General features: G+C 59.3%; 7 protein-coding genes across 7 annotated transcripts; 5 read left to right on the top strand and 2 right to left on the bottom strand.

Annotated features, from left to right (window-relative positions):
- Nucleotides 1–921: 921 nt before the first annotated feature.
- JDV02_004722 (uncharacterized protein) lies at nucleotides 922–2,447 on the top strand (the record flags this gene model as incomplete). Its single annotated transcript, XM_047985955.1, has 2 exons — nucleotides 922–2,322; nucleotides 2,391–2,447. 2 exons carry the CDS (start codon nucleotides 922–924, stop codon nucleotides 2,445–2,447), a joined length of 1,458 nt encoding a protein of 485 aa, XP_047841935.1.
- A 245-nt stretch (nucleotides 2,448–2,692) lies between these two features.
- Nucleotides 2,693–3,661, bottom strand: JDV02_004721 (uncharacterized protein; the record flags this gene model as incomplete). Its single annotated transcript, XM_047985954.1, has 1 exon — nucleotides 2,693–3,661. The coding sequence occupies one exon, from the start codon at nucleotides 3,659–3,661 to the stop codon at nucleotides 2,693–2,695; it is 969 nt and encodes a 322-aa protein (XP_047841934.1).
- A 938-nt stretch (nucleotides 3,662–4,599) lies between these two features.
- Nucleotides 4,600–6,314, top strand: JDV02_004720 (uncharacterized protein; the record flags this gene model as incomplete). The annotated part of the gene is made up of 1 exon (XM_047985953.1): nucleotides 4,600–6,314. The coding sequence occupies one exon, from the start codon at nucleotides 4,600–4,602 to the stop codon at nucleotides 6,232–6,234; it is 1,635 nt and encodes a 544-aa protein (XP_047841933.1). The 3' UTR covers nucleotides 6,235–6,314.
- Nucleotides 6,315–6,471: 157 nt separating this feature from the next.
- JDV02_004718 (uncharacterized protein) lies at nucleotides 6,472–9,559 on the top strand. The gene is made up of 8 exons (XM_047985952.1): nucleotides 6,472–6,713; nucleotides 6,763–6,831; nucleotides 6,930–6,953; nucleotides 7,030–7,166; nucleotides 7,231–7,649; nucleotides 7,739–8,034; nucleotides 8,091–8,761; nucleotides 8,848–9,559. The coding sequence occupies exons 1-8, from the start codon at nucleotides 6,501–6,503 to the stop codon at nucleotides 9,230–9,232; spliced, it is 2,214 nt and encodes a 737-aa protein (XP_047841932.1). The 5' UTR covers nucleotides 6,472–6,500; the 3' UTR covers nucleotides 9,233–9,559.
- A 96-nt stretch (nucleotides 9,560–9,655) lies between these two features.
- On the top strand, nucleotides 9,656–12,021 carry JDV02_004717 (uncharacterized protein). The gene is made up of 3 exons (XM_047985951.1): nucleotides 9,656–10,437; nucleotides 10,609–10,802; nucleotides 10,941–12,021. The coding sequence occupies exons 1-3, from the start codon at nucleotides 10,121–10,123 to the stop codon at nucleotides 11,399–11,401; spliced, it is 972 nt and encodes a 323-aa protein (XP_047841931.1). The 5' UTR covers nucleotides 9,656–10,120; the 3' UTR covers nucleotides 11,402–12,021.
- Nucleotides 12,022–12,822: 801 nt separating this feature from the next.
- Nucleotides 12,823–16,468, top strand: JDV02_004716 (uncharacterized protein). The gene is made up of 4 exons (XM_047985950.1): nucleotides 12,823–14,703; nucleotides 14,819–15,204; nucleotides 15,343–16,045; nucleotides 16,118–16,468. Exons 1-4 carry the CDS (start codon nucleotides 14,472–14,474, stop codon nucleotides 16,294–16,296), a joined length of 1,500 nt encoding a protein of 499 aa, XP_047841930.1. The 5' UTR covers nucleotides 12,823–14,471; the 3' UTR covers nucleotides 16,297–16,468.
- An 82-nt stretch (nucleotides 16,469–16,550) lies between these two features.
- JDV02_004715 (uncharacterized protein) lies at nucleotides 16,551–17,892 on the bottom strand (the record flags this gene model as incomplete). The annotated part of the gene is made up of 4 exons (XM_047985949.1): nucleotides 16,551–16,797; nucleotides 16,886–17,313; nucleotides 17,376–17,431; nucleotides 17,658–17,892. The coding sequence occupies 4 exons, from the start codon at nucleotides 17,890–17,892 to the stop codon at nucleotides 16,551–16,553; spliced, it is 966 nt and encodes a 321-aa protein (XP_047841929.1).
- Nucleotides 17,893–23,509: the final 5,617 nt, after the last annotated feature.

Genomic DNA, 23,509 nt, shown 5'->3' with positions numbered 1-23,509 from the left:
CACATGACACCCAATGGCCCCTTCGTATTGGCGCTGCGGCGACCCCCCTCTGCTGGCATGATCTGGGGGACAAAAAGTCTGCATATGGCCACCAAACTCTCGCTGAGTGGCCCCAAACCATGATCCCCCTCCCCCCAAAGCTCCACCGCCAGGGGGGAAATTTTCTCAGTCGCGCGCCATGACTCAAGCTTTTCCAGAAGCTTTCCATTACCACACAGAAACGCGGCGACGCCTCCGCGAAGGAGACGAGGCCCACGGGGGCTGCTGGCTGTCCATCATGAGTCCATCCGGCGGGCCCTTTCCCCAGCAGCTTCCCCAGCAATACAGAGGGAGGGCCACCGCCGCAGTGCATGCTGGATGGAGATGCGACTTCAAGATTTTGCGGGGAGGGTGAGAGCGGTGCGGAACTCCTGGGGAAAGGGGCATGCGTTGTGCGACGCCGCATGCGTCTTGAGGAACTGGTTACGTTGGACGGCAGTTTGGACGCGGCGAGGACTGGAGGAGGAGGCATCATCAATCACCAAGTGCAGACCAGACTGCCGTCAGTCGACCAGCCGTCAACCGCACGGAATTACGACAGATAAGGGCTTTCGCCATGTGGGACCCCTGTGCCTGCCCAGGCCGGCTCTTGCCTCGTCTTTCCGTCGGGTGGCCGATAAGGAGCGCGAGGAAGCCCGCCGCCCGGTCCTCGGTCGGTGAGCCCGGAGGTGAACAAACTTCTTCGCCTCCCCCCCGGCATTGAATCCCTTTTTTTCGTTTCCACTTTCCCATCGTCTCTCGCATCTTTAGCGTACGGCCGCTTTTCTGCTAGCATCCATCACTGTTGTTGTTGTTGTTGTTGGCGGTCGATCACCTCGTGCTCACGTCGCTTCCATTGTCGAACGAGGCCTCACGGTCTCACTCCAAGGCCCAGTCGCAACAATGGTCGATCATATCACCTCTGCGCCGGCGGGTGCCTCTGAAACCACCAAGGATGGCCATGACAGCACTCGCAAACCCTCGGCAGAGGCCCCGAGGGCGCAGCCTTTCTCGGGCGAGACGACTGACGACATCTTTGGCGAGACGAGCGACGAGCTTCGCGATGACAGGCTGAAGCAAATCGCCGCCGAGGGCAACGCGCACTTTCATCGCCTTGGTTGGAAGCGTCTCGCCATTGTCACCATCGTCGAGGCCGTCGCCCTCGGTGCCCTCAGCTTGCCCTCTGCGTATGCCACGCTGGGCATGTTCCCCGGCGTGTTTCTTACCATCACACTGGGCATGCTCGCCATTTTCACGGCCTACATCGTGGGACGGGTAAAGCTGGCCTACCCCGAAATTTCGCATTACGCCGATGCAGGACGGGTCCTGTTTGGTCGCTTCGGCTACGAATTGTTCGGCGCCGCCCTCGTTCTTGAGCTGGTCATGGTGGTCGGATCCCATGCCCTCACCGGCAGCATCGCGCTGGGCGATCTCAACGGCGGACGCGTCTGCTCCATCGCCTTCTCTGCCATTTCGGCCATCATCCTCCTCATCCTCGCGATTCCGCCGTCCTTCACCGAGGTCGCCATTCTTGGCTATATCGATTTCGGATCCATCCTTGCGGCCGTCGCCATCACCATCATCGCAACGGGCATTCAGGCCCGCGATGCCCCGGGTGGCCTTTCAGGGGTGCAATGGTCCGCTTGGCCCAAGGAAGACATTAGCTTCACCAAGGCTTTTGTCGCCGTGAGCAACATCATCTTTGCATTTAGCTTTGCCATTGGCCAGTTCTCGTTCATGGACGAGATGCACACGCCCAAGGATTACATGAAGTCTATTTGGGCATCCGGCTTTGCCCAGATCGCCATCTACACTCTGACTGGCGCGCTCTGCTATGCCTTCGTGGGAGATACCGTCCAGTCCCCCGCTTTGTTGTCTGCGGGCAAGACTGTCTCAAAGATAGCCTTCGGAGTTGCCCTCCCCGTCATCTTCATTTCGGGCTCGATTAATTCAACCGTCGCGCTGCGCTATATTCACGGGCGCATGTGGAAGAAGTCTATTGTGAGGTATATCAATACCCGCAAGGGATGGACCGCCTGGATCGGCGAGGTGACCGTGTTCACGATTGTGGCGTGGGTCATTGCTGAGGCGATCCCCATCTTCTCGGACCTCCTTTCCCTCGCGTCGGCACTGTTCGTGTCGGGGTTCTCCTTCTGGATTCCTGCCATTATGTGGTTCAAGCTTCTCTGCAAGGGCCATTGGTTTTCGCGGGAAAACTGCCTCATCAGCTTGGGCTGCATCCTGGCCTTCATCGTGGGAGTGGTGACGCTAGGTGCAGGCACCTACGCGACCATTGACGACATTGTAAGTTTTTCCGTTGCTCTCATCACCGGAAGCTGAGCGATATGAGGTTTACTAACACCGTTTTTCAGATCAAGATGACGCGCGACGGATCTTCTCATGCGCCCTTTGCATGCCGACAGGGATAGCCAGCGATTGGTATCATTCGATAGACATGTGTATATTCATAGATATGACGCCCACGAAGCGAAATGTACAGCTTTCATGAGTATTGTACCCTGCTGTGCTACCAACGCATCTATGCACGGCTCAGTCCAATCTCGGATTGCATTGCTTGCACTGGGTGACGTGTTCGACAGCGGCCCATCTGCCGTTTCGCGTCTGGTGTGTTGGCAATTCGAGGACTAGCCAAGAGGCAGCAACCGGCCCCCTTTCAGTCGTACAACTTCTTGAGTTGTCGACATCTGTTCTCATTGAGCGCTACGCTCGCAAAGTGCTGGCTCGCAATTGAGTCAAAGCCATGTGGCAAGCCCGGGTACAGGTGAAACTCGGCTTCGATGCCGGCCGCCAGAAATTTGCCCAGATATGCGTGGTTCTCCAGCCCAAAGATGTCGGCCTGGCCTATATCCATGTACAGCGCCGGAAGGCCCTTGACATCCTCGATCCTACCCGGCGCCGCAGTAGCCGGGACCCCATCTTTTTTCCCGACCTTGTCATGGCCAAGGTAGGCCGTCCATCCGGTGATGTTGTCCTCGAGGGTCCAGACGGTAAAGTCCCCGGGCTCCGTGTCTACCGCGGTCCGATCGTCGAGCATGGGGTAGAGCAGGATCTGTCGCTTCAGCGGCGGACTGAGGCCACGGTCCCTGGAGAGGATGGCGAGCGCAGCGGCGAGTCCCCCGCCTGCGCTCTCGCCCATGACGCCGATGCGAGCGGTGTCGACGCCGAGCTCGGCTGCGTGCTGCACGACCCATTGCAGCGCGGCCCAGCAGTCTTCCAGCGGAGTCGGGTACGGGTGCTCGGGGGCAAGGCGGTAGTCGACCGAGAAGAACTGCACCCCGCTTGCGACGACGTACTGGCACACGGCCGGGATGCTCACGTCTGCGGTCAAACTGATGAGGCCCCCGCCATGCATGTGTATCACAGCGGGGCCGGCAGTAGTAGAGCCCGCTTGCTGCGCTCCTCCCTTCTTCTGGAAGCGAAGCAACCGTATCTGCGCTCCGTCGGGGGTAGAGATGCTAAGAACGGAGTGTTGGACGTCATCTGGGATGGCTGGCTCCTGCTGTGGAACGATGGCGGCCAACACCTGTCGCCTCGCCTCGACGTCGTGGATCTTGGGCCGCTCCATGCCACCGAGAGACTGCATTATCGGCCCCGCCGCCGCCGCAAACTGAGAGTCGATCATGCTGCTGAACCGTCTGATAGCTCTAGCCCGTTGACGGGAGTGAAGATGTTCGTACTGTCTGGTCCCGCCTGATTGCTACAGAAGGCGGGCACGGGCCCTATTTATGCCTGTCCGCCCAACAGAGCTCCGACTTCTACTTCGCAGGGCATCTCTGCATATGTCAAACTGACATCCCTGCTTTAAGCACGACCAATGTCCCTAGAGTATCGACGCAAAACGCGGGGACTGTGGAATGAGGCTATGTTGGACGATGCGACGAGGTTATCCTTGAACTCCGCTTAGAAAGCGTCGGGACTCCGACAGGGTTCCATAACATCAACACAAAAGAAGTACTGCGCATCTCTGTCGGCCCAGCACGCACTACGGACCGGACCGGACCCCGCGTGCCCGCGGCCTCATCCGAGTCCACGGGCTTTGAGCCTGTATCCACGCAGGGACGACTCTCGATCCTAGGGCAAACGGGCGTCATCTTGTGATCTCCGTACGCCTGGCCATATCAGCATTCATTGGCGTGACTGGTCCAAAACAAAAAGACCCTGTGAATGGGAGTCGGCAGGCAGCCCGGGACTGAGGCTCGAGCCGCGGAATCCGCGCAGTTGTAAATGAGCGACGCGCATCCGACCAACTACACCAACATGGTTGGCGGCTCGATGTGCACGAAAGAGGTTCAACCACGATCCCTCGTAGCAGTGCTGTTTGCTGCCTTGGCCCGGACGAATTTCGAACCCAGAGCATGACTAGGATAAAACCTGGAACTCGCCTTCATGTCGCGCGGTTGGTCGGATCGTCGAGCCAACGACTGATAACCACCAGCCATACGAGCAACATACTCCTGGCAGAACTACGAAGCACCAGCTCTCTCTCGTCGACTAACGCTTCTTCCGACTCATAAGCGTTCCTTCAGTACTTTGTATCATCAATTGACTTACACCCCAAGTATGCCAGCGACAACTACCTCCAGGCTCGGCGGCACATCTGTCGCCGCTGACGTTATCATCGTCGGTGCCGGCTTCGGGGGCTGCTATGCCTTGCACGAGGTGAGGCAGCAGGGCTACACTACCAAAATACTCGAATCCGGGCAAGACTTTGGCGGGGTCTGGCACTTCAACAAGTATCCAGGCGCGCGAGTGGACTCGGAAACGCCTCTCTACCAGCTTGGCCTGGAGCAGGTGTACGACGACTTTAGCTTCTCCGAGCGCTTTCCCGGCAGTGACGAGATTCGCCAGTACTTTGCACACTTGGATAAGACACTGGACCTACGGAAAGACACCATATTCGACTCCAAAGTAGTCAACGTCGAATATGACCCCTCATCAAACACTTGGAGCCTCAGCAGCGCCTCGGGACTAACAGCGACATGCCGCTACGTCATCTTCGCCGCGGGAAGCAGCAACAAGCGCTACATACCTGACTTCCCGAAGCTCAATGAGTTTCGAGGTGAAGTGATTCACCCCGCTCAGTGGCCCGAGGACCTCAGTCTGGAGGGCAAAAAGATTGGCATCATCGGGCAGGGCGCCTCCGGACTGCAAATCGTCCAGGAACTGGCCAAGAGGGACTGCGAGCTGACAGTCTTTGTGCGAACCCCCTGCACGGCGATTCCCATGGGTCAGCGCAACATCCCACGACATGAGGCGGAGGAGCTCAAGAGTCTTTACGGAAGCCTCTGGCAAAAGGCCAAGTACGCGAGCGTGCACGGCTATGCCTACAACGACTGCCCCTTCTCGTTCCACGACCTCACACGAGACGAGCGGCATGCGCTGTACGAGCGACTCTGGGCCAGGGGAGGATTTGCGTTCTTCTCCTTGCTGTTCCGCGACTATACTGTGGACAAGGAGGCCAACGCTGAAGTGTACAGCTTTTGGGCGAGCAAAGTCCGCGCGCGCATCACGGACCCCGAGAAGCGCGACATCATGGCCCCCCTCGAGCAGCTCCACTGGATCTGCACCAAGCGCCCGAGCCTCGAAATGGACTACTACGAGATGATTGACCGGCCGAACGTGAAGCTGGTGGACTTGAAGGAGACGGCAATCCGGGAGTTCGTGGCCAATGGCGTGACGACGGACGAGGGCAAGCTGCACGAACTCGACGTGGTCGTGTTCGCGACAGGGTATGACTCTGTGACGGGCAGCCTGTACGATATGAACATTCACGATAAGAATGGTGTGCTTCTGCAGAAGAAGTGGAAGGACGGGATCAAGACGCACCTGGGCATGATGGTGCCGGACCTTCCCAACGCATTCGTCCTGTACGGTCCACAGGCGCCCACATCGCTTGCCAACGGACCACCCTTCCTGGAGCTGCAGGTGGAATGGGTGACCAAGGTCCTACAGCGGATGAAGGAGGACGACCTCTGTACGCTGGAAGCATCTCCCGCTGCCGCCGCGGCGTGGGCAGAGCTCTCGTACCAGATCTTCCAGGCTATGCTATATCGAGATACGCCGTCGTGGTATAACGGCGCAAACATTCCGGGGAAGCGACAGGAGCCGCTGATTTGGTTGGGGGGCGTCAAGGCCTGGTGGGAGGCTTGTAATGACGCACTCGAAGACTGGTCCACGTTCACCGTGATGAAATAGAGGGCATCGAGGCGCCGTCCATTGCATTCGCAGGTGTCTATTACAGAGTATATCGAAGCAAGTTGCTTAGCGCTGGTGAATGCATTGCATTTGCTGAGACATCATGTTACAGTGACGATGACACGGGCAACCATTTGACGGCAGGACCTTTCCGCGGGACAGATGTGACCCTCGGGCTGCAGTAGAATGCTACCAAGTAAGCTTTGCCAAAACCAGAGCTTTGTTATCTGTAAACACCAGAGTCACAGCTTTGATGGCGTAGGCCAATGTCACACAGAATTGTGAGTGAATCGACTGCCATCCCAAGTCTCTTCCATCCCCCTCCCCACTCAATCCCGGACGGCCGTCTCGCAGTGTCCGCCGAACCCGAACCCGGGAATCAAAGATGCTGCAGGTGTGGCGCGCGCCACCACCGCCGGCGAGGGCCGACGACAGCAGCGCTAAGCCGCGGCACGCGCGGATCCCGCGGATCAGAGGTGGCATGAAAGCCCGCGGCCACGCACCACGCGGACGTTGACGCCGACCCAGGGCAGCAGATCTCGAGCCAGCATGGAACTTGATGCCGCCATGGGAACCAACAATGTCATACCACGTGCAGTAAGCTTCGCCCCCCGGGTTTCCAAACCCACGGCAATCAAAATATTCCCTGCTTGGCGGAGAGGATCTCGACCGCTGATTTGCTCCTCCTTCCCCAGTGTCAAAACTGTCGTGTCCGCAAGGTACATACAGCAGCGTCCATCCCATGACGGGGGCTATTCGTTCGGGTACTCCAGTGGTTGATGATGGTCTCCGCAGATACGGTGTAACCGACAGGTGCCATGCTCCAACTGCGTGACCTCCAGCATTCCCTGTCATGCCGTGGGACATGCAAAGTCGGCGGCAACGAAGCGGAGCGCTGCTTCGGGCAGGCAGCCGCCTCCAGCGAACACGGGGTAGGCCATGATTTATTGCCCGTGTGCCTCTATCACCACCGTGGGCTGATATTTTCGTGAGCAGCAACGAGACTGAGCTGGAAACTCTTCAGAGGCGCATGACCAGGCTGGAGCAGACCCTCGAGAAAGTCCTATCGCACAATGAGAAGCACGGAATCTTGCAGCAACAGGGGTCACAACAACATGACGGTTCCCAAAAGGTGCGGTCGAGCCACCAGGTGCCACCCGCGAATCGAACCATCCCCATCGAGGGCGCATCTTCTTTTGGCCGGCAAGCATATCTTGCCAGTCAAATCTCCGAGCTTGCGTCGCCCGAAGCCGCCAACTCGCCGGCCATCATAGACGAGCTCAAGGCCCTGCGCAATGCGATACAAGAACCGAGTCCGCCCGACCGTCCGGGCGACGGCAAACAGAACCCAAGCCAGCTCAACGTGGAGTTGATCCCTTCAGAGTTTGTCCTGCGCCTATTCAGGGTCCTCAGAGGTCTGCACGCCTACGCTTGATGAGTTGAAGTTGTCTCTTGTGACGCCCAAGCGCTGTGCTGACGGACGCCTGGGTTGGTGCCGCCTCAGAAACGCAGTCGCTGCTCTTCCTCTTTCACCCCGTTCATGACCTGGCGCAGCTGGAGACTCTGTGTCAGCGCATTTACTTCCCGGTCAATCCTCTCTCGACCGGAGAGCTGACGCTCTTCCACGGCATGCTCTACTTCTCCATGTGGGAGTTACACTGCACCCCGAACTCGGGCTTGTCCCCGGACGAGGTTGAGCGATACCGCGACATTTGCTGGGCGAATTTCCAGGCCGGCATCGACACCCACGAGCTGGCGGCCATCCCCACCTATGAGAATGCGCTGGCTTTGACCATGGCAGTATGTCTTGCGTGTCATGCTTGTTGTCCTTGGTGGCAGGCAGCTGACGATGACAGGCGCTCGACTCGCAGTTGAGAGGCAGGAAGATGCTGCAGTGGAATCTCATCTCCGCCGCGGCCAAGCACTGCCTCGCCCTCGGCTACCACCGCAGCGACACCTTCAGCAACCTGCCATTTGCCGAGTCAGAAACCATGCGGCGCCTCTTCTGGCACGTCTTCATGTCCGACGCGAGCCTCTCGCTGACCCTCGGCCGCGCGCCCATCATCCAGGAGTACGACGTGGACGCGCCGCCCCTGACCGTGTCCAAGGACCCCAAGCGCGCGCCCTGGGACGAGGCCCTCGTGTCCTTTGTGCAGTTCTCCTCGATCCAGGCCAACATATACCGACAGCTGTACTCGCCCATGTCGCGCGGCACCGACGCCGTGGCGCGGCGGCACGTCGTCGTGAGCCTCGCGGATAAGTTGAGGCAGTGGTACGCCGACTGGCACGAGATTGACTTTTCGAGCGCATACCACAGCCACATCTTCAAGACGACCTTTTCGGGCGTCGACGTCACGTATTACTCGGTATTGACGCTGCTCCATCGCGGTGCGACGTCGTCCAACGCCATCGCCGACATATCGCCCGAGTGCTTCAAGGCCGCCAAGCAGGGACTTGAGGCGCATCTAGTCTCCTACCCACGCGCGGTCAACCTGGGCCCGGACGCAGTGTCCATGTATGCAGACTGGTGAGTGGCTTTCCTATGTACTTGGATGTGTCTGTCTCGGCCGGTCCCCCCTGCGAAAAAATCTCACTGACTTTTTTTTGCCTCAGGATTTTGCTATTTACGTCCTTTACCCCGTACATCGTGACGTTCCTGCACTGCATCGGGAGTTTGGACTCCTCAGACCTCACACTACTGCGGAGAGTCCTCGACTCCATCGAGCAGATCGCGTCGACAGTCAAGTCTTGCAGACCGCAATACGAGCTCTGCCAGTCGCTCCTTCGCATTGCCGAAGCATTCAACGAGTCCCGACCGCTGGACCTGGGCGGGTCGGCGCCCCAGCTAGACACGGCGCTCAATCTGTCACTGCAGAACCCGCTCATCGATGATTGCGGTTGGAGCTACTTTCAGTCTACCATGGATGAATGGAGCGGCCAATCGCTCAGCACAGGGTGTTTTACTCTCGGCAGCCGAATCGACAGTCACGCCAACTAATCGCCAGACATTGGGGAATAGCCAACTACTTGAGGCGTTGTCACTTATTGCGCGAGTAGCAGCAAGGAAAGCAGGACGGAGCAGCGTAGTAGTGGAGAGCCAGGGGGATGCCGAAAACTTAAGGCCTTCTGAGATTGCGACAGAGAGCCAGTCTCAATACTTACCATCGCGCAACTGTGAAGCAATGTTCGGCGGAGGCTAAGGTTGTCCGACGTCACTTGAAGACCTTTACGGACACATACATTTATCCCTTGATCGGTGATGGCCTGTGTAGTTGATTGCCGCCAGTGTATGATGCAGGCATGGCTGCTTGTCCCCGTCCACGACGATGTCTTCATGAATGATCTATCTCGCTTCAGACGCGAATCCCCAGTGATCGAACGTATCGATCGCATGGTAGCAACACCACAACGCGATGCAAGCGTGCGTAACACGGCCACACGCACTTGCAGCACATCCGCTTCTTACATCGTATAAATATGAAGCAGAAAGCGTTACCCAGCCGCTTACCCAGTGCAGGTGGTTGGCGTCCTCTGTTCGTGGCCCCTCCCCATGCTTGCCTCGCGAGCTTGCCGCGGCTTCCGTGGGCTTTGCCCGGACTCTTCTTACAACCCGGACTGTTTACCGACGGCGTTGGGTTTCGAGCGGGGATTGCGTACAAACGTTTGGCTGTTGGCTTGGCCATTCAGGCGCATCAGCAGCTCTAGAAGCTATTGGATTGTCCTGGCGCTTGTCAACAACTGCTGATGCAACGAACAACGCGTCCTTGGAGCTAGATAAAGATATAGCCGGAGTAACTTTCTCTGCAAGTTACTCCCCTGTGCTATCCTTTGTCTCAAGGCTGGATTTCTGCACTTCGCATACAGTACATGTAATAGTACTCGCATCATGGCTTTTTCTCCCAAGCTCCTCGCTGGCAAGGTCGGCATCGTCACGGGGGCGGGATCCCCCCACGGCATCGGGCGGTCTCTGGTCCTTTCGCTCGCCGCGGCCGGCGCACGAGCCGTCTACGCCACGGACCTCACGCTGACCAACATTCCCTCTCTGCAAGACGAGGTGCGGGCGGCGGGCTCGCCGTGCAAGGTCCACGGACAGGTGCTCGACGTGTCGTCGGAAGAGCAGACGATCCACGTGGTCAAGAAGGCCATTGCGGACCATGGGCGGCTGGACTTTTACTTTGCCAACGCGGGCTTTGGGGGCTTCAGGTCAGCCTCCCACCGACTTTTCCTCTTTCCTTGGAGACTGCTACCTAACCCCCGCGGTGGCCGTTCCACCGGTCGGTCCTGTTCAGACAGGGATGGATGTGATGTGGGGAGCAGCATCAACAACAAGACTTGTCCAGAGCGGCGCAACGCTGACTGAGCACCCATATGCAGGGCGTTGCAGGATACCAACGGCGCATACTACGACCGCGTCCAAGCAGTGATGCAACGATCCTTCTTCCTCGCCATCCGATACGCCGGCCAGGGCATGAGCAACCTATCGGCGGAGAAGACGAAGCCGGGGGGCTCCATCGTCGTCACAAGCTCAATGGCTGGGGTTTCGGGAGGCGTCGCCGACATCTCGTACGGTGAGTTTTCACTCACCCACACATGCTTTGCTTTGCTCCCATGCAGAGCGAGTGCGCGCGTGCATGTTCTTCGACCGGACAGCATGTGTATGTCATGAGTGTGTGTGTATATGTGTGCTCACGTTTTCCACCGGACAGCGTCCGCCAAGGCCGCCGTGAGCCACATGGTCAAGTCTGCGTCGGTGCACTTGTCGTCGACGCACGTGCGCGTCAACGCCATGGCGCCGGGCTTCATCCGGACGAGCATCATGGCGACGTCACCGGCGGCGGCCGAGGGCAGGACGGAGGAGCAGCAGACGGCAGCTCAGCCAACGACGACGATGACGATGACGATGACGATGGCAAGCAAGGAGCAGGCGCTGAAGCAGTTCGACGAGACGCTCGGGCGGCGGCATGGCGGCGGCGGCGCGGGCAAGTCACCCTACTATTACTACGACCGCATCCCAGAACCGGACGAGGTGGCCAGCCTCGGCGTCTTCCTGGCGTCCGACCTGGCCGCCGCGGTCAACGGGCAGAACATTGTGGCCGACTGCGGCAAGACGGCGGCGGCGTTTGGCGAGAGCATCATGGGCCCTGTGGCCTCGATGACGCCCATCTAGGTGTGCGCCGCCCAACTTTCGGTCATCATCTATCGCGGGCTCATTCGTTGATGCGGTGATGTGGACGCAGGATTCGGGAGGAGGGGGGGCGTGCGTGCTTGAGGACGTACGTTGGTAGTAAAGTGTTACTTGATGGATTCGAAAGAAGACGTTCTTCGGAATTTCGGGGAAGCGGCAGCAACGCTGGGAAAGTCCGAGGACCCAAAATTCCTCGCTTATTAGTGCGTGCTGCTGTACGACGATGTTATTGGCACTAACAATGTCGCTGTAATGCGTCCTGTCGTCATCCACGCGGCGCAGCAAAGAGAAAGAGAGAGAGAGAGACACACACACACACATGACTCGGGCCATGTGTCGCGGGTATCTCATTCCAACGCCCCCCCGTCCATGTCCATGTTGCCGGCACGACGGACGGGCCTGGCCGAACACCGCCGGGGCCGCGGCCGCGGATCATGCGTTGACTCAGTCCGTCGGTGGCGCCCGGGACTGCCAACCGAAACAAGTACGTAGTACCAGTGTAAACTAGTACGTAACTCCGTCTGTGTTTTTGAACTTTTTGTAGGTCATCTGAAACCGCCATATCATAGCCGACGAGAGCCCGCAGAGGTAGTAAGTAGTAGCAGCAGCAGCACATGTCAACGTACCAACAGCAGAAGAGGGCCACTGTCATTGCCATACGGTACCAACCCAGCCGTTCCACGCATTATCAGTGTCTCAACACAGCTTTGCCTGCTTTCGCTTCGCGAGCTGCTTCGTATCCGCCTGCGGTCGAGATACGAGAGTTACCCTGGACCAGGGTCATATCAACCGAGTGATGCACAACAACGGGAGAGAGGCAGGCCGATTGAGACTCAGTCCGGGCATATCTCGCGCAGTTTCCATGATTGGAAGCCTCATCTCTACTCGTCCAGTCTGGACAGTGCGTATCTGCGAGCACGGCGGTTCGTTCCTACACAGTTGGTGCTAATCGAGTCAGGCGCGCGTACGTCGAGGCTAGCTCATATCCTATTGTCAAACTGGACGTCTGCTCCAAACGTTAAATGGGACACTCGATTGTAGGACTGCAAATACAGAGAAGTGAAAGACAGAATGCTAGCGGAAGCAAGAGCCAACTTCGTCTGATACCAACTCTGCAATGCACCAGACCCTCTCTCGTGGCAAAGCAAGTCGTCGCTCAAGGCGCACGAGTCTGAAACGCCGGGTCTGACGGGATATTTCGAAGCCCCGAGCATCACCACTTACACGGATTGCCCGGCTGTAAGACTACCACCACCCACTACTATATAGGCTGTTTGTTAAATCCGAACTCCTCACGCATCAGGCTACACGACATCGTTACACAACAGCACATGCTCGCCCCCCGTACTTCGTATAATGTTCCATTCGACCCCCCCGCCAGGCGCATCCCTCCCTCCCTCCCCCTTTTGTTCTTCTGTGCTCTTGTCTCTCCTGCCGCCCGATGACGATGAACCCATCCATCGTTTGATGGTACCAGACCCGCGTGGCAACTCCGCACTTGATCCATCTATGGTAGCGTCACCGCGTCCTATTAATATTCAGCACGGAGTCTCCGTGGACATTGATGGGATAGAGATCCTTCATGTCCCCGGATCGAACCTCAGCTGTGAGTTGAGCAGCTGTTGCCGATCCGCGGCGCTCCCGCTCACCCCGCTCGCCCCGGCCCGCGCTGCCATCGGCCGTTAACACCGTGATAGCCTCACCTCACCTCCTCTCCTACAGTCCTCAGCCGCTTGCCCGTCGTCGCCGCCGCCATCGCCCGTCTCCGCGTTCCGATCATCCCCCCTCCGCCGTTTCCCACTGGCCGACATCTGCGCCCTATTAGATGCCTCTCGTTTGTCGATGCCAAGCCTGCATGATGCGCGAACCACGGAAGGCTGCTGCTGCTTAGGGAGGGGGAGAGGAACGGTGGATGTGTCATCGCCTCGCCTCCATCGGCACTCAGCGTCTCGCGCCCTCGGCCGACGGACGGCACTTCGTGCGGCCCGTACCAGCAGACATGACAAGTTCGTGGGGGTTTCCGTTCCTTTGCCGCCCGCACCGCCCGCCCGACGGCCCAGGCGATCAATCCATCAATCAATCCCATCGCCTCCCCAATGCAGTCTCGCGCGCGCCCGCGTTCGCGTGAGGTCACTACTCGCGAGACATGGCGTACCTCGTGCTGCACGACGTGCGTGACCCGTTCCCCCCTCCCCTCATCTCTACCAAAGAGCACATCACAGGGTAACATGGTGCCTGCACCAGTCAGCCTTGAAGGCCACCACAACCACCAATGCATAGGTAGTTATCACTTGCGCCCGTTCGAGGCGCTTCCACCTACCTTCCCGAGTCTCCCCCACACACACACGCGTATACTATACACCCTCCTTTCCTCTCCCCTCGCGCCTCCGACACTCCGACCGGCGTGTTGAGGAGCACGCCCCAGAGGCCGTTTCGCACTATCGGAGCTGCAAGTGACATACATACCCTTGTTGCCATCACTACGTATGTGCTGCGCTGGACTGGGTGAGGAGCTGCCTTCAGAGAGAGCTACGTAGCTAGACAGAATAGTGCGCCCGCGGTGAGGTGAGTCGCCGGCGAAAACCCCGTCCGGCGTTGCAGTTGACTCTCGCCCCTCTCTCGAAGCGTCTCCCGCGCCCCCCCGCGCGCGCCGGGCCGTCCGCGCGAGACCCTGTTTCCCGTGCAGGTGATGTGTAGCAAAAGCATAGCATGTCGAACCGGGGGACACGGGCTGTGGGTGCTCGCTCGCTCGCCGTCGACGGACGATGTGTGTGTTGTCGTGGCGTGGCGTATAATAAACAGCGCCCACCACCATGCAATGCAATGTATACATGGCCGTCTGAACATAAAAAGGGTCGCACATGCAAACAACGCTGACTGAAGCAGCGAGCGGGGAATCATATCACTTTGTCTCACTCATATCTAGCAGCACTCGCCATCGATATATCTTCCCCACCAAGAGAGAGAGAGACACACACACAGAGAAAGAGAAAGAGAAAGAGGAGAGCGCAACCGGAAGAGGACGGTAGAAACGATAACTAGTCAACACTCCATGGCCGTCTTTCCAATGAGCGGCGGTCTACTGTCCCTCGCCGGGGCGGCCCTCACCCTCACCGGGGTGGTTCTGGCCGTGGTACTCGCTCGGAGTATCCTCCAGATCAGCCGCTCGTCAACATCAAAGGTCCCTGGGCCGTGGTACAGCAAGTGGACGAGCCTAGTCGTCGACCTCCACTTCCTGAAAGGAACGAGGTGCTTCTACGTGCACGCCTTGCACAAAAAATATGGTGCGTTTGTTGCCATGGGATTCATTCATCCATCCGTCCCTCCCTTCCTTCCCCTTCATCTCCTATAAGTCCCGGGCTCGACTCGACTGACTGAAACCACGCGGGTTGGGAAAAGGCCCCGTCGTACGCGTCGCGCCAAACGAGGTGGCCATTTCCGACCTCGAGGCCGTCAAGGCCATATACACGACCAAGGAGACGTTCCTCAAGTCCGACTTCTACACGAGCCTCGTCTCCCCCGGGTCCGAGGCCATGTTCAGCACCGTCAACATCGACTTCCACCGGCGCCACCGCCGGCTCCTCGCCTCGCCCATGTCCGAGACGTCGCTCAAGTCCGTCATGCCGCAGATCCGCGCGCACGTAGACCTCGCGGTGCGGCGCATCGACGAGGAGATGAAGGCGCGCGGGTCCGCAGACGTGCTCAAGTGGTACCTCTTCATGGCGACGGATATTATCGGCCAGCTTACCTTTGGCGACTCGTTTCACATGCTCGAGCTCGGCCGTGTGAGTGTCCTTGTCTCCCTCCCTCCCTCTTGGCTATCTCATCTCCACTGCGACTTGGAAAGGAGAGGCTCTCTCTCGCACCTGACTTATGGGCGAGCGGACTGAACCGAACTGTATTGACTAACACCCCGTCCGTAGAAAAACAAGTATGCGCACGAGCTGGAGCGAGTCGGCCGCATCGGCGCCCTCCGCGTCAGCCTGCCGTCCCTCGTCAGCCTCGCCTACAAGACGCCCTTCCAGATCCCCATGTTCCGGGAAGCCGTGGAGGCGAGCGCCAATATGAGGCGCTACGCCACAGACTCGCTCAACCGGTACCGGCGCGTGGTCGAGAACGACGCGACCTTTGTGCAGCAGACGCTCTTCACCAAGGTGTTCAGGGCCGAGGAGGACGAGAAGCTGTCCTTTGACGAGGTCCGCGACGAGGCGCAGTCGTACATCGTCGCGGGGAGCGACACCACCGCCAACACCATGGCGTACCTGACGTGGGCCGTCTGCCGCCAGCCGTCCATCCGCGATGCCCTCGTCGAGGAGCTGCGCACGCTGCCCGAGGACTACACAGAGGCTCACCTGCGGGACCTGCCGTACCTGGAGCAGGTCATCACCGAGACGCTGCGGCTCTACTCTGCGGCGCCGTCGGGGCTGCCCCGCGTGGTGCCTCCCGGCGGATGCGAGCTGGCGGGATACTGGTTCGACGAGGGAACGACCGTCAGCACCCAGGCTTATAGCATGCACCGGGACCCCGTTGTATTTCCGCAGCCAGACGCCTTCATTCCGTCGCGGTGGGCGGATCCGACCAAGACGATGAAGGACTCGTTCATGCCGTTTGGTCGCGGCCCGCGAGGTGAGAGACGTTGCCACGTTTTGGCTTGCTTGGGCTGATTCGAGGTTGGGAAAACGCGCTGATGACGTCTAGTCTGCATCGGGCAACACCTTGCCAAGATAGAACTTCGGCTCGCCTCCGCGCGCTTCTTCCTCACCTTTCCAAGCGCGCAGGTTTCGTCGCTCGAGGGCATGTCCGACCAGGAAATGGAGCCCGCGATTTACTTCCTGGCCGCACCGACCGGAGGGCGGTGTCTGATCCAAGCGGCGTAGTTGGAGAACCCGTACCCAGCATAATAACCCGGCCCTGTTAGCAGCACGGGAGATACAGCAGAGGGACTGTCGCTGGCGCCGGGGTCATTCGAGCGCAGCATTACCTTGGCCTGAGATGTACCGAAAATGCTTGGTGGCCGGTCGCCGCGGACGAGAGCATTCCAGAATGAAAGAAAAATAACATGCGCTGCTCTTGATATGTTCTCTATTAAGTACACAAAATCCCAAATCATTGAATCATTGCGCCGTTGCCATTATGCTTTCTGTACGTCAATCTCCAGTGACGGTACGTGGAACGTGACGGGTTTGCTCGAGAAGTACGCCTCGGAGCCGAAACTGAGGTATCCCAGGTAGTGGCTGTCCGTAATGTAGTCGGCGTTGTTGAGCTTCACGATCTCCTTGATGAAAGGGCTCAGGTCGCCGTGGAAGTCGTCCATTGTCGTCTGCGCCTTCCACGTGAGCACCATCTGCTGGTTTGAGTTCTTACCGGCGAACAGGTCGCTGATGGGCGTGTCAATTGTCAGCCCCAAGAACATCAAATGCGCAACGAAGCGTCGCAGGGCAGTGCGGGCAACTCTGGGCTACTCACAACGTCGTTCCGTTGAACGTGTACCGTGCAACTTCATTGCCTGCCTTCTCGTTGACGGCCTTGGTTCCCGCACCCAGGGCGGCGAACCAGATCATGACTTCGAACTTGGCCTTTTCGCTGGACTTGGCGGCTTCTTGGTTTGTATCCAAGAACATGTCGACTGCCACGTTGGCGTTGACATTGTTGGTAGTCAGCTCGTTCGTATCCGTCGGACCGGTTTTGTTGTCCAATCTCATTCGCCACTGCATGTTGAAGTCGACCATGGAAACGTCCTTGACGGGCAGCGGCAACACGCCGCCATCGACCTTGACGTTGGGGAAGGCGTGCACGTTGTTGCCGTCGCCGCTGATAGGGTCATACTGCCACCAAATGGTCCATTCCGGCGCCGTGTGCTTGGTAGGATACGTCTGGTTGTTGAACGTAGTCACCTAAGCGCAGAATCTTTAGCAACCCGTGGGGTTCAAGGGAGAATTTTCTTGACGAGACGTACATTCATACACAGGAAGCCGGGGTCTCCCGCCTTGGTACCCCATTGATTAGGGTTCACTACGAACGATTGTCAGTAAAATGCGGCTTGTCATGACGGGCAGGGCCAATGAAGGTTCCTGGACGTCTTGGCGAACGGGTTCATGCAGAACACGGATCCGCAAAGGCCAAGGCGTGACGCGACCATGGAGCACGGATATGTGCCCGCGGTCGTCGTCGTCGTCGAGTCTGTGCCGCAGCCGGGCCAATGCATCCGTTTTGTGCGGACGGACAGTGGGAGACTCACGTGTGAATTCTTGGTAGCCCTTCTTGACCTTGGGATGAATGCCGTCCTCCTTCCTGCAGGACTGGACGTAAGTGAGCTTGTTGTTGAGAGGAGGCGCGCCGCCGGGCTGGTCGGGAGGCTGGAACAAGGGCGGTCCGCCGGTGGCCTGGCGCTGGGCTTGGAGGCCGAGCAGGATGCCGATGGTGACGCCTATGGGGAGGATCAGGAAGCCGAAGTTGACGAGCCAGCGAAGCATGGTGGCGAGCTGGCGGGCGGACTGCCGCCGCTGGGGTCGAGGGGACAGCAATCAGGCTTGTTCTTTTTTCGTGGTGGTCGGTGGTGCAAGCGAACGAGGCGAGGAGCGAACGAGCGAACAATGGGCGGATGACCGGTTGGCGAGGGCGAATGACACAAAGCGAGCGAGCGGACGCTGACGAGGAGAAGCGAGAGGATGCAGTACTGGCTTTCGATCGGTCGTAGGCGCGCGAAACGAGTGAGGGCGCGCCGGAGCGATCGAGTGTCTCGTCAATGACGGTCGTCGTCGTCGTAGTCGTGTGGTCGCTGGAGGGTGTTGTTGGTCGGTGAAGTGTACCTCCAGGCGACCGCAGCGAGAGGTGTCCGTCCAGGGCGGGTACGAGAGATGGGTACCCGTGCGCTGTAGCGCCTATAGTGCCTCCTCGGCTGCCCCCAGCTTGTTCAGACCACTGAAGGACTGAACTAAGGCGAGAGGCCGCCCCGCCATCTGAGGCGCCACTTTGGGGGGCGCGTCTTCCAATCCGAGGGTCACACGAGCCACTGGAAGGGCCCAGTACCATGGATTCTTCACTGGGCAAGACCTGCCCGAGCACTGCCTGCCTGCGGCTGCTGAGGCGCTGGTCCACCCACTACGGTCGGGCCCAGACGTGTCCACCTTTTAGTGAGCTGTACCTGAGCGGAGGGCGTGATACAGGGCACCTACACCCACCGAAGGAGGCCGCACTTGGGCTCCATTACGGGGCGGGTTGCGAAGCAATGGAGGCCAGTCAAATGGGATCAATAAGGGCATCATTACCGGGAGGACTGGCGGCAATGGCCCCTCAATCGGAAGCATACCTAGGAAGGAATCATGAAGTGGATTCCGCCGGCTGGGCTCGAGGCTCATCGCACGATACAATGGATGGAAGGCGACCGGTTGCTCCAGCGGTCCGCTCGCCCACCAAAGCTGCAGCCGACCACGACCGCCGCTGCACAACATGCAGCGACGTCAGCGCGCCGTTTACCCACCGAGAAGCCAATGCACCGCAGGCGCAGCATCCATCCCAGCACAGATAAGTGTTAGTCGTACCCACCGGGCACGTCCGCCTGCTGGGGCAAAGTAGCGAGCCACACCCGAGCAACCCGCTGAGGTGGGCGGGTGCCACAATTTGGCCTCCATTCGCGTGTACAGTAACATATACTTTGTCTTTGTTCACCACCACCGGCACTCATTTCCATTCACGCGAGAGTAGGTATTGTAAAAGTCGGGTGGCCAGCCAACAAAACGTCGATTTGCGCTTGCTCGAGAATGAAACCTGTGTCTGCCTGAGCCGCCGGGCTGGAAACTCTGTTTTGGCTTGGCAAAAGGCCGACTGGAATCGTCGTTTGCCGCCAGCGGCCCGGGCTTTCCCCCTTTTGGGGCGGCCTGCGCCACGCCCGGCGCGCCGGCGACTTACTGATGAGTGGGAAAGGAAACATTCAGTGAAAATCCAGCCGCTACCTACCTGGCGCCCTCGGCCGTCTTTTGCACCAGTCGTCGGTCCGCGGAACGGTTGCGCCGGCGAATTCGAGGGAGGGCCTGAAGCTGCAAGCAGCGAGCAACGACGGTTGGCGGCTGGACTGGGCACTCGACGACGTCACCGGGTGCCGGCAGACGAGGGGGAAAGGAAAAGGAGGCATGCACAGTACCCGATACAGTAGGTTAGTAGTACCGTTGGTAGAATAGCACTTTACCTGCAAATCGCCGGCAGCGAGACAGACGGATGCGAACGCGCCGCGCAAGCAAGACGAGGGGGGGTTAAGAGTCGTGACAGGGGCGGCAGCAATCTCGGACCTGTCACGACCTGTCACGTCGTCTTGCCCTGTCCTGGTCCTAATCCTGGTCCTGTCCTGTCTGTCTGTCTGCCTGTCTTTCTGTCCCTGTCGTGCGATGCAGCACAATGCAGGACCATCGTGGCGCGCGCGACTCAGCACGCCATGGCGACACGACAGGACACAAGCAACAGTAGCAGCTGCAACGTTGATTGACGCCGTCTCCGCATCGAGAGACACACCCGCAAACGTGTGCCTGACCGAGACACTCGACTCCGACCTGCGTCAATCACAGGACTAGACGGGGCTCCCGCTATCAGTGAATCAGACTCATCAAAAGGGTAAAAACCATATCGAGCACAAGCGCCCGTGCTAACTCTGGCGCCGATCGTGAGCCCGGCAGACGGCCGCGGCGACGGCAGCGGCATGCTCGGTCCGTGGAGAAGTCTGGCCAGCCAGCTCCCTCTCCCTTTCCCGCTCCAACCACATCATCAGCTGTCCAGGCGAGGCGCACGGCTGGGTGAAAATTGGGCATGGCGAAATGAGGGAGGATCCTGAGGCGCCGCCAGCTGAATGGGCGCACAATCTTCATTCTTCGATGGAGCTGCCACGAGTGGACTCCATCGCCGCGACCTCCGTGCGCGCGCAAATCTCCCCCTGACTAGCGCTGCACTGCCGGCGAACCGACCCTCACGTCCCGATTGCTATGGCTGCTCGTGGTGATTTGCTGGCGATGACGGTGGTCGATGCCCACGCGATGGGGCCTTGCTGCCACTGGTGGCATCGTCCGGGTGTTTTGAGTGCCAGGCCAGGCCAGGCCAGGCCAGGCGAGATGGCGAGGTGGACTACGTCTCCGCCCCCCTGCGCCGTTTGCCTCCATAGCCGCATATCAGCACGCAGCCAGAAGCGGCCGGCCCGAGACGGGCGGATGCGCGACGATCGCGTGTGGTGGTGGTGTTGTTGCTGAACTTTGTTTGTCAGCTCCCTCGCGCTCTGTTTCTGTCTCTTTCAATCGGACCTCATTCAGAGTTTTGGGCCTAGCCGCCTGCGTTCGTGCCCCGCGTCGGGTGGAGCTTGCGACGGACGAAGCCAGAAAAGATATGAGGTGGGGGACACGCAGCCCGTGCAAGAGGGAACGGTGGACGGGAACAGCAACGGCAATGCATTGCATTGCATTGCATGCCTGGATTGCGCGCGGTCAGGATTCGCTGCTGTGCGTTGCGGAGAGTCGCGGCAAGACAAACCTATTCAGCCAGGTGACGACGCCAGCATGGCTTGTTGATACGAAGTCACAGCCTCACCTGGCATGGAGGGCATCGGCGTGCCCCTGGCCTGGTCCAGTCGGATGACGAACGACGGCGACGGCGGGCCACCACCAAGGGAGAGAGCCCTGCCGGGAACAGGGGTGGTGCGTTGCAATGGAGAGCGGGCAGACAGGCACACCCATGACACCCCCCCGCCCGTGCGGCAGGCGGGCGGGCGGGGAAGGGTTCCAGATGACAGGGCAGGCAAGGGGTGAGGAAGCCGAAGGTGTGGCGGGTGGGTGGATGGATGGATGGATGGGTGGGTGGAAAGGCGAGAAGAAAAAACACGAATTCCCATGGCGCCTAAAAAAAGGTGCAGCCTAGACGACGCCCAAAACACTGAGCTGCTGCAGCGCCAGCCAATCAGATGCCGGCTTTGGATCGTACTTTTTTTTCTGGAGCTACTGCCTAGGTACTTACCAGTTGCGGCACGACCGGTACGAAAGGGTGCGTACCTCGACCGATGTATCCGTCGCCGCTGGGCTATTGTGAACGAGCCGCCCCGCCGTTGCCGCCGCCGCCGCCGAAGGCGGTACGTATACTATACCTAGGTACCTTACGCATGTAAGGTGCTAAGCGACGGAGAGGAGAATAGGAGAATAACAACAAAGGGGGCGGGCGCAGCATGGCAGCATTTTTTCCAGGCACGCACGCAGCTACCAGCAGATGGATGGATCAATTTTTGGTAGTAACTTACTACGTGCAGCACGGATCTCGTCCGTCGGCGGGTATTACAGGATGCTAATAAGCTGGGTACTACGTTGATATCGAAGAATGGAGATTTGACGTGGACATGGATGGGATGACGGGATCAATGGCGAGCTCCATGGAGTTGGACTGCTTCGCCTCACGGCGTCGTACTGCATCATCATGTCAGCCAACAGGGCTTTGGCGCACGCCCTGCTGCTCAAGCTGGATCTTGTTGTGTTGGTCGGCGCGCGGCATGATGCAAAAAGCTTCTCGCGTGCGATCTGCCACGCTGGCTCCGACGCACGATGCTCCCACCCACTCACTACCGTGCCCCTTGCCTCGCCTGGTGGACCAACACAACACGTCCCACGCTGTGGCTCGTCGCCGCGCTGAAGAAAAAAAACGGGAGCTCGGGTGGCAGTACTCCGTATCTCAGCAGCGAGGTCATGAGCCCCTGCACGAATTGATTCCAGCGGCGCAGCGTCAATCCTGTCTGTACCTGCTCCCACTATTTCAAGCATGCCACCTCTTTGTAGGTACATCTTATCGGACTTATTTGCTGGTTGGGGTGGATGGAATTGGCTTGGAGACCCTCGGCATCGCCGGCACCACGGGGGGGCACATGCCCGCACAACCAGACTGGGCTGGGCTGTGAATCGCACGCTTAGGTATCCGTTTCTGCTTGCCTACCTTTCTTTGCCTGCTGCTGCTGGTGGTGGTGCAGTCTCGTCTGGTCTGGCCACCACCAAGCACCACCACCTGCTGATGATGGTCCGGTCTTGACCAAACACGGCGATGCTTCCCGCGACGCCACCCCTGCCGCACCTCGTGTTGCCATGGACGAGTGCGAGAGAGAGAGAGAGAGAGAGCGAGAGAGAGAGTCAGTCAGGGAGCAATTGCGCCCCTCCTCGCTTGCTCGCTTCCACGCTGAGGTACCTGCTGCTGGCTGCTTTTAACCGCCCAGTTGCCCCCCGACGGGCCTGCAGACCGTGCGCTGCTCACCTCAGGTAGGCCAATGGGCGGCGGTCGGACCAGGCAGCGGGAGGCGGCACGATGTGACGGTGGTGAAGGCGGACGGGGGAGATCAATCTGCGGCCGTGACTGCTGTGTTGTTTATCGTGCGTTTGACGGGCACCTTCCAGGTAGTAGTTGCAGGCAACTAGCCAGATACCAGGGCACCTCATGTTGCCCTGGTGAGGCCGCCAGCCAAAGCGACGGGACTCTTCCATCCCACCACCCATGATGCCATTTCACAGGGCACCCACTGGTGTGACTGCTGCCCGGGGGGACAAAGCCCGGTGCTCCAGCTGGCAGCCACTGCCCACGGATGACAGCCATGTACCAGGTACCCCTGGCCCCACCCCGCTCTTGGCACATTCGAACCACACGCTGGGCGCTACCGCAGCCAGTGGAGGTCTAGGTACCTCCTGGTCCTGCTCCGCGCCCCAACTGCCCCGCCGCTCGTCGCCGGCCCCCACTGGCCGCCCCGTCCGAACACCCCGGCGTCGCTGAAAGGAACGCGGCGCCAACTGGAAAGCATCTCTGGTACTGCCAGAGAAATGGAGGCAACTTGCCCCGGCTGGCTGGCTGGCGGAGAGTGCCCACGCATGTACTGGCTGGCGCAGCGCAGCCCGAAGCGCCCAGCACGCGCTCGAGCTGGAGCAGCTTGGGCATCTTGCAGTATACCTAGTAGGTAGCACTGCCCCGTAGGTAGAGCACACACACAGCACGGCACAGCTCACCGGATCGTCCAGCTGCAAGGAGGGTCAAGGTTCGTTTCAAAAAGTACACGCTACAAGGTGTGTCCCAAAGGCGCGGTGGCGGCTCCACCAT

This window comes from Purpureocillium takamizusanense, chromosome 4 (assembly GCF_022605165.1).
Source record: "Purpureocillium takamizusanense chromosome 4, complete sequence".
Classification (NCBI taxonomy): Eukaryota; Fungi; Ascomycota; class Sordariomycetes; order Hypocreales; family Ophiocordycipitaceae; genus Purpureocillium; species Purpureocillium takamizusanense.
This window is presented reverse-complemented; position numbering and strand designations above follow the sequence as displayed.

What these genes read in the sequence shown, in the direction of transcription:
- JDV02_004718 (XM_047985952.1), top strand. Translation starts at nt 6,501, where the DNA reads ATGTCACACAGAATTGTGAGTGAATCGACTGCCATCCCAAGTCTCTTC. An exon ending in CCTATTCAGGGTCCTCAGAG is followed by an intron (nt 7,650 to 7,738) that starts GTCTGCACGCCT and finishes GTGCCGCCTCAG; the next exon opens with AAACGCAGTCGCTGCTCTTC. An exon ending in GTGTCCATGTATGCAGACTG is followed by an intron (nt 8,762 to 8,847) that starts GTGAGTGGCTTT and finishes TTTTTGCCTCAG; the next exon opens with GATTTTGCTATTTACGTCCT.
- JDV02_004716 (XM_047985950.1), top strand. Translation starts at nt 14,472, where the DNA reads ATGGCCGTCTTTCCAATGAGCGGCGGTCTACTGTCCCTCGCCGGGGCG. An exon ending in CGCCTTGCACAAAAAATATG is followed by an intron (nt 14,704 to 14,818) that starts GTGCGTTTGTTG and finishes GGTTGGGAAAAG; the next exon opens with GCCCCGTCGTACGCGTCGCG. An exon ending in ACATGCTCGAGCTCGGCCGT is followed by an intron (nt 15,205 to 15,342) that starts GTGAGTGTCCTT and finishes CCCCGTCCGTAG; the next exon opens with AAAAACAAGTATGCGCACGA.
- JDV02_004717 (XM_047985951.1), top strand. Translation starts at nt 10,121, where the DNA reads ATGGCTTTTTCTCCCAAGCTCCTCGCTGGCAAGGTCGGCATCGTCACG. An exon ending in GCGGGCTTTGGGGGCTTCAG is followed by an intron (nt 10,438 to 10,608) that starts GTCAGCCTCCCA and finishes ACCCATATGCAG; the next exon opens with GGCGTTGCAGGATACCAACG. An exon ending in CGTCGCCGACATCTCGTACG is followed by an intron (nt 10,803 to 10,940) that starts GTGAGTTTTCAC and finishes TCCACCGGACAG; the next exon opens with CGTCCGCCAAGGCCGCCGTG.